This window comes from Pterocles gutturalis, unplaced genomic scaffold (genome assembly GCF_000699245.1).
Source record: "Pterocles gutturalis isolate BGI_N339 unplaced genomic scaffold, ASM69924v1 scaffold2101, whole genome shotgun sequence".
Taxonomy (NCBI): Eukaryota; Metazoa; Chordata; class Aves; order Pterocliformes; family Pteroclidae; genus Pterocles; species Pterocles gutturalis.
In genome coordinates, this window is record NW_010097477.1 from 9,185 (window position 1) to 18,177 (window position 8,993).

The 8,993-nt window shown below is 49.9% G+C and overlaps 1 protein-coding gene across 1 annotated transcript in view; it reads right to left on the reverse strand.

The window, feature by feature from the left end:
- The window catches only part of LOC104461636 (YTH domain-containing family protein 2), a gene marked incomplete at its 5' end in the record, with an annotated part of 14,773 nt that extends 5,784 nt beyond the window's left edge, over positions 1-8,989 (reverse strand). Inside the window, one exon of the mRNA XM_010073319.1 lies at positions 8,369-8,989. Coding sequence (XP_010071621.1) covers positions 8,369-8,989 — 621 coding nt within the window. The remainder of the gene's footprint in view (positions 1-8,368) is intronic.
- Between the last annotated feature and the right edge of the window lie 4 nt (positions 8,990-8,993).

An 8,993-nucleotide genomic window follows, 5' to 3' on the forward strand; every position in this document is an offset into this window, starting at 1 on the left:
GGACGAGGGGGAACGGTTTGAAGCTGCAAGAGGGGAGATGGAGATGAGATGTGAGGAAGAAATGTTTTCCTGTGCGGGGGGTGAGGCAGTGGCCCAGGGTGCCCAGAGAAGCTGTGGATGCCCCATCCCTGGAGGGGTTCAAGGCCAGGCTGGATGAGGCTTTGGGCAACCTGGGCTGGTGGGAGGTGTCCCTGCCCATGGCAGGGGGTGGCACTGGATGGGCTTTAAGGTCCCTTCCCACCCAAACCAGTGTGGGATTCTATGAAATAAAGAATAACAGCAAAATGCCCCTCTTCAGGTAAACCAAAACACCCCAGTAGCCACACACTTCACACCAGACATTGAATTTCCACATCAGAGCTTAGGGCTGGGGTAAGAAGGACACAGAGCACCAGGACTCCTCCCCTGCAGAGGGTTTTACATAAGCCAGGCGGTCCTGGCTGTCAGACACCCACAGGCACACCGCTGTTCCCCAGCATCTCTGAAGGCACCTGTAGAACTGATGCAACCAACTGCAAAGGATGAACCTCTTCTTGCTCAAACACCGCATCTGATTGCAGGAACGAAGCAGCCCAGTCCCCACAAACATTTATAACCACCCTCCCATGCAGAGCCTTCTCCCCCGAGGCAAAACTTGCACAGGAAAGAGAACAGCAAAAGACTCAAGAACACACATGAATATTTAGAGCAAAGAGCAACGCAGAGCAGCCCAGGAGGACTCTCAGCCCTCACAAAGCAGGGAAGAAAGGTAATGGCACGGACAAAGTTAACGGGAATTGTTAATGTGAAAGTTAAAGCAAATCGCACTGAACTGCTAAAAGCATCTACCAGAGGCTCACTCGCAGCATCACGTCAGAGTTTGACCTATACCAGGTACAGCAAGGTGGGGTGGGTTTTTTTTGTTTATTCTGTTTTGCCTTTTTTTTTTTAAAAAAAAAAAGTGTTTGTTCCCCTTTGGGCTCCCATGAAATGTCTTTCGAGACTTTGGTTACCTTAAATCATAGCTCACGCAGTAAGTGTTAGCACCGGAAAATGAGTGCCACATGATTCTTTAGAAAAAGGAAGAACCTCACTTGAATGTTTCAAAACCTTCATTGTTGGAGAGCTCACGAAGCCTTCACTCTGTCCCCATCACACTACGCAAGCGCAACACCAAGGGCTGAATGATCTTGTGCAGAGAAAATCTGCGGAGCTTCACTGGAATTTACGGCTCTGTATAATTCTCCAGAAAGGAGTGAATAACAAAGTGACAAAATTTACGGATGACACTGAGCTGTTCAGGGTAATAAAACCAGCAGCCGACTGGGAAGAAGTGGAGGACCCTGGGAGAAAAAGCAGCGGAACATCGTCTGCCCAGTTCAGGGAAATCAAACGACTCGCGTGGGAAGCAGCACCGTCCCAACTGCAAGATGACAGGCTCCAAACTGACCCCTGAGAATCGGAAACACGAGCTTGGGGTTGTGATCTATCGCTCCAGGAAATGCCCACCATCAAGAAGAGTAAACGTGACCCAGAACAGGTCACGATGCCTTTGTACAAAGCCACGCGGCACCTCTGGGCTGGGCAGCGCGGAGCTCTGCTCCTCCCCGGCTCCAGGACGCAGAAGAGTGGGAAAGGGTCAGAGGAGAGCATCAGGGACGAGCACAGGGCAGAAGGGTTTCCATCTGCAGAGCCACCACATTCTAGCCCTTCAGCCTGGAAGAGACACAACTAAAAGCAGAGCAGAAATAGAAAACACACTGAAATCAACCGCTCACCTCTGCCCAGCACAAGAACGAGGGAGCATCACACGAGGCAGCCTTGCAGCAAACCAAAAGGATGCGTTGCTTTCCACAACACCTAACTAAGCCGAAGAACTTGCTGCTGCAGGATCCTGAGGATGCTCCAGGAATGCATCAGCATCTTGGACAAGAAATCACAAGCCGTTAAAGACGAAGCTACCTCCTCTGGGTCAAAGAAATTCCTGAGCCACAAACTGTTAGAGGTAAGGAAAACCTTCAGGGATGGAGAATAAGCGCTTGTACCGTCCTTACAGGCATTTGCTCTTGACCATGTTAGCTGCACACAGAGCTTTCTATTCTGAAAAAGAGAGCAAGGATGCTCGAGCAACGTCTCTCTACACATCCATCGGATCTGCAGATCTCGCCACCACAAGGGATGCGACACCAGACTACACAGACCTACGGCCTGACCCACTGCCGTTGTTCTTGTGTCTGAGGCTAAAATACTGCCTCCAGCCTGAGGCAGAAGAAATACTTCACGCTACAAGGAAAACACACAATATTGTGTCCTGTGAAAGGACAAGGAGATCTATTCGTCTGCTTCTGTCAACCATGAAGAGCTGAATTCACAATGCCAAGTAAAAGAGCCAACATTCCCTGCAGCCCTGGTGTGTACCCTCCTTTTCTTGCCTCTGGAAAGGGAACACCCAGCAGCAGTCACTGGAGCACAGTTTTACAGTTCAGCTTTTTTTCTCCTTTAAACATACCAAGAACACGGCACGTGAATCGGCCGAACCCCACATCGTGCTGTCTTGCAACAGCCAAAGGTGGATGATGAGGACGTCATGATTTCTTGAAGATTTGCAGCTGATGATGGGAAATCCTCTGAAGTTAGAGGAGACGGCATCACATCACAAAAAACAGAGCTGGGAGAGCAGAGCTTTCCCCGTGCGTACAGATACACACCAGGAAGGAAACTAAAAGAGTGTGGTTTCTTTTCTCCCCAAGATTAGAAACAAAAGCCAGTTTTAGATAGATTTTATCTCAGTCTTCTAAACTGATATTATGTTACAAGAAACAGCTCTGCAGTTCACCACAAAAAACACTCCACATTGTCCTTCTAATAAAAAAAAAAAAGTTCTAACGATACGGAACCAGAAAAGCAGTCTTCACTTTGAAGTTCTTGCTGGAGAGTAGCTTACAAAACTCAAACGCTTCATTATTAACTGCTCAAATCCACGATTATGTCTTACACACAATAAAATTGGGTAGCCAGTCCGGGGAAGGAGCCACAATCAACTCTCTATCCCGGAGAGCAGCTTGGGTACCGACAGTCCTCGTGAGCAGAGACCCCCGGGTGGCTTTGCTGCGGGCAGAGCAGGGTGGCACCGCGCTAGCTGGCGAGCGGCCAGCGCTCTGCACCACCGAGGAGCTGGTTTATTAACAAAGCCCTAAGATGGTACAATTACTGCCAGGTACAAATGAGAGGACTCGAATAACTGCAGCAAAAACGATTGCACGGCACAGAACAAGGAGCTTCCTCAACGAATACCTGTCACCTAACAGTGCACAGGAGACAGTAAAGCAAGAAGTGATTTCTTTCCAACAGCACGCCGCTGCAGAATCACGTTTTTGTTAAGAACAAGCGAGGAATATCGCACACGAAGCTATTCTTGATCTTTGCACATACACCAGGCTCACCTATCAACGGTTTTTCTGGGCTCCTAACCAGCTTCCAGCAGCGTCCTGCGATCCACTGTGCTTCTGCGCCAGACAGAAAATCCAGGGAACCGCACAGGACCGTGCCCTGGTGCGTTCACTGTTGGCAAACACTTAACTTCGAAGGAAAACGACTTTTTCTGGAGAAGTAGCTGTCAATAAAATAACCCCAAACGCAGCGCCTGTGTCAGTAGCTTTTAACCTCAGTGTCGGCACGTTACCCAGAGCTCTTGGGGGTAAAATAAAGAGAAACCGTCGCTGCTGGCATCCACGCTCCCTTCCCGACACCAAACCCCCCGCGCTCTTTCCAGGGAATTCGCCAGCCACACACACGCAGCTTCAACCCAACTGCTGAAGGAAGAACAAAGGCTTTTTTAAAATTTAAGACATTCATTTGAAGTCATTAGTATGTTCCTAATGAATGCAATTAACACATTTATAGGACAGATCAGTTCAGGGTATTCTGCGACGCGGAGCAGCCAAGGCGAGGATAACCCGCACGGGACGGGGCATGAAGCTCTGCCCACGCTGAGTGGACAACAAGTGAGTTGGGAACAAGTTCAGAAGAACAGGATGTGAAAGAAACTCTCCCTGCTCGAGGCCACACCTGTAAGAGGTGCGAAACCCCCTCATTGCATACAGACCATGCTGTGCCCGACCCAGCGATGAGCGGCTCCGAATCCCACCACCCGTCCTCAAGAAACAATTTCAAACAGCGCCTCTGGACAGCTCCTTGAATCAGCTTCAATGAGTTGAGCTCAACCACTCTATTTGATTATTTTTTAATATTAATATAAGACAATAAGCAAGTGTTAAGGGCTTTGTGGTGCTGGCTTAAGAATCTCAGAAGCAGTCCCAGTACCAAACTACCGGGATAAGCGGGATGGTTTCTGTTTCCTCTGTTACTGGGCAAGATATGGGCATGGACACAGAGGGACAGGATTGAAAATGCCTGGAAATAAACAGAGAGACAACATGTGTTACTGAACAGCAGAGGGTATTGACAGCAAGGAAATTCCCTCCTGCTGCGTGGATTAACTAACTTCACCATGGCCAGGGTTTGGAGCAGGAAAACGCAAATAGCCTTGGGATCCCGGGATGAGAGGAACCTAGTGCAAGCGGTGTTCCCTTGCTGTCCTGGGAAACAGCTGGATGTGCAATATCCAGGAAGGGAATCTCGGTCAGAAACACTGTCCTGTTGGATATGGTAAAGCCAGAGCAAATGCAGCACAAGCATAAATTTTGCAGCTTTGCAAAACCCCTTCAGAAAGTATTCCTTTTTTTACAGTTCCCGTGAAAGATTCTGCTAGTTTCAAACAGGCTCGTGTAACACCACTTGGTTTTTCCTTAAATCATACCTTCCAAGGGGGGCAGTGACACTCGCCACTATGAATACTCCCTTTAACCAGCAGACAGTGTCAGCTGAGACAAAAAGCAGCACATTTCTGGAAATAATAGCTCCAATTTGGTAAATCATAGCTTTCTGCTTCGATGCTTGTATAACTCAGCACAAAAAAACCCCACAAAAACCCACCCAAACCCACCCCATCCTGCACAGCTCATCCTGACTCAACACCCACCGACGTCCCAGCGCCAAGTGTCTTATCAACTGCAAACCCTGGCCCTGGCAGGCACAGGACAGGACTGGTTTTCATGGGATATCCCTCCAAAAATCCCTGGAACCTGCAAGTAGCCCAGTGCCCAAACCCCAGGCAAGGCAATGGGCAAAATAATCAAATCCTGAGAGTTTACAGTCAGTGCTGGTCTACAAACCACCAGCTGTCAGCCTTCACATGCAGGCAGATCGCTGTTGGGGAGATCTTTATACCCAAGACACCGTAACATTCCTAGAAATACGAGTGTGTATAACTATGGGCTAGGGGGTTTTGTTGGGGGTTTTTTTAATTTCTTTTTAAAACGGAAGATAAAAGAGAGTCCTTACAGGGAAGAAGTCAGCGATGTGCTCTGCCATGAAAGCAGCTCTTCTGGGTTTCAAGAAGTCCTGAACTGTTTCAGGCAGTCAGCTTCATCATTTTGGGTCAGGAGAACATCCAAAGCTTCTAAAAACTGGATTAGTAGAGCAAAGCAAGACACTCGAAAGAAATGGAAAGGAGTCTCTGAGGATGAGATGGGCCCAGGCAACAGGAGAGGATGAGCAAGAGCACGATGTCTGTTTTCTCACAGCGGGAACAACACACACACTCAAAGCATTTTTCGTACAATTTCTTGGAAGTGTTTTAGGGAATTCCGAAGAAGTGACTCTACCAGTGAGAAGTACACAAGAGCATTCAAGAGTTCCCAGACTTTCCCAAGAGCTCGTCCATCTGCTCGGGCAGCGAGCAGGAGTCACACTGCGCATCAGAGCAAGGATCAGCCAAGCTGGACGCTGAGTGGCACAACTGCAGCTTGCTCGAAATTCCAAACAAGCCGAACCTCGAGACATTTCGGCTTCAAGGAAAAGGAATGCAGAACGTATCGCCACCATCCAGACCGGGGGCAGAGACAAAGAGCTGGTAGCAGTGGGACTTCCCCGACACACAAGCAGCCTTGAGGGACCGCAGGCAGGGAGCTGCGCCGTCGGCTGCTGCCAGAGCAGCATTTTAACTTTCAACTCTGGTTTCTGAGATATTTTTTCAATCCAGGTGATCACCTGAGATTCTTCAAGGCGGACACAGCACAGCTTGGGGTTTTTTTGCCACCTGCAGTCCCAGGGTAGCCATCAGCATTGACCCCAGGAAGAAAAAAAAAATCCCCCCTTGAGCAAAAGTGACTGCTTCTCAATGAAACCATGAAAGCGCAGTTAGAGAAACCTCAACCGTGCTCAAGGCTGCATCAGAGAGCAATCGAGGAGGTCAAACTGTCACTGAAAGAAAGCCCAAGTCACTTCCTCCGTGCCGGATGTGACAAGGCTGAGGCCCTCGGCATGCAGCAAGGAGTGAGTCAATGGCAAAAAGCAAACACCAACCGTATCTCCACAAGACTCCCTCCTCGCCTCTGAATTCCAGAGACATATGACTAAGTTCCCTTTCAAAGAAAGAATTTTCCTAATCAACCGCTTCTGTGCCGGAGCGCCACGCTGAATCAACTCGACCATCTAGAAATGAGGCACACGAACGTCCCTCGGCTCCGTGTCTCCTCCTGACCCTCACACATCTCAATGAGATTGGGGAAAGCAAGGAGGAGCCTTCCAAATGCAACTGGAAAGATGCATGAGGATGGTTTAGTTTTAAGAACACTCCTAAGCCACATTTTCAATACCTTACTGAATTTCAGACATTATAAACAACTCACAAAGGCAGCAGCTTTCCAGCAGAAGAGACCATTGGTCTGTCCATCTTTCCCCCAGCCTTCCCCACGCCGCTGCTCCTCCTTCTGCTTGCTACCCGCTTACATCTACTCACTGTCAACTCCATCCATCCATCCATCCCCTAACCTCCCTCCAGCAACGTTTCTCCCCTCCCTTGCACCCTCCCACCGTGCCAAGGTCTGCCCCTCTCCTGCTGCAAACTGTTGCTCCCTAAAGTCAGATCTGGAACGTACGAGAAGTCCCACTTCCTAAGATGTCCTGCACAGGCTGGATTTCCGATTGCATTCAAAACCTCAGTTAGTAAAAGAGAAATCATCACTTCAGTGCAGGCGGGGTACCAAGTGGAACAATTTCAGGAGGTGAAGTCACGCAAAATATTCAGGTTCTCACAAAAACCGAGTTTACACCTCCACACCTTGCAATGCGTTCCTCCCCACGAGATTTTCTCCAAAAAAAAAAAAAGTGCTTGGGTATTAGTTGCAAAACATGACTGCCTTTGTGTATTGATGATGCTATCTATACAGACCACGCTCCAAATAAAACATATTAAAAAAATTACAAGCTGCATTCACTGTCACGGTGAGCAGCTGCAGCTCCCGATTCAGTTCTTCACGTGCAGGGTACGAAATTCCCCATTGCTGAAACTAAAGAGATCACCAGAAAACTTGGCACGCTACCAGGACGCTGTGCTAACGCCGATCTGTAATTATTGTTTTGATCAAACACGAGCAGGAGCCCTGTCGTGGAGGAGGTCCAGCCACCAGTGACCAACACAGCTGTGCCCAAGGAGGACCCAAGGCCCACAGGTCACTGAATTTTGGGCAGAACTTTCAATCAGCAATCCTCCCAATATCGAGGCGAACAGCAGGCTTCGAGCCGACGGACCCAAGCGGCGCCAGGGCTCATGTGCCACGGGGCCGGGCCGTGCCCATGCGGGTGACAGCCCCACGGCTTCGCCCCCAGCAGAGCCAGCTGCCAGGAGGAACAGAACGATCTGCCCCGCGTCCACGGGGCGAGGACGAGGAGCCCCGGACTGAAATTACAGCACAGGAGATTGAGGCTGGGCATTAGACAAAGCCTTCTAGCAGGAAGGCTAATTAAGCGTAGGAATAGATTGCCTGGGGAGGGGCAGGAACTGCTGCTCCTGAGGGTTTTACGAGTGGTGGGAAACATCCGCCGCGCTGACCCCACGCGGGCAGGGGGTGGATTTCGGCGGCTGTTCAAAGCCCCGGCTGTTTTCTAACAGCTCCCCAAACCCCGCTCTGATCTCCTGCTTTATCCTGCTCTGGTTCAGGAGCTGACAATGGCACTGAAATCAATTTGGTTCAGGATACAGCACTCAGGGAAAGCTGAGATTTAGAGCAACCCATGGGCAGCGGATTGCAGCCCAAGCCTCACACCGCTCTGCCGGGGTGCTGCCACTCGTTTCCACCCCAAACCGGGGTTGCCATTTGGCTAGTGGGTTCCACGTGCAGGCACGCAGCTAGCCAAGAAGCCGACCGCTGCTCGCCAAGCTTGCTCACAAGCCCACACCTTCAGGCCCTGGATTTAGTCCAGCGCAAGGCAGCCCTCCTGCATCTCCTGCCCCGCGGGACTTTGCCGAGACAGACAGACAAATTACCTTTTTAACATTTTCCTCCTCCTCTTGGCGTTTCTCATAGTGTGAGAAGTCATCAAAGATGGAGGTGGTGTGCTTGTAGGTGGCAATGATTTTCAACACCTGCTTAGCCTTTTCCAGAGGCACCTCCTGAGTGTCCCTGGAGTTGGTCACTGGTTTATTCTCGTTGTTCTCTAGGCGGATGTGTCGCAGCTGGCTGTTGGGAACGTCCTTCACAAAAATCCACCTGACATCAAAGCGTCCCTTCCACTTGTCCTGGGACCACACCCCCGCACACGTGTTGTAGTCCACAGCAGATTTCATTTCTGCTACTCCGCAGAAGTGACCGCTACCGTTGACACTGAACAGTAAGTAAACGGGACCCTTCCCGTTCATGGAGCGATAGGCGGCATCCAGTCTCTTGTTGCCGTGCTCTGTACTGCACCAGATGTTATATTTAATGGAACGGTGGATATCGTCCTCAGAGTAACTCTTAATGATGAAAACCCGGCTGTGTTTTGGGTTCCAGTCAAAATCCTTGGGGTTGTAGTTGTTGATGGATCTCAACTTCTCCAAAACCGGGTGCGGTTCCGAAGGAGCAGAACCAGAACTGGCCTGAGACTGTCCCACTCCGTTACCGTCCACTCCG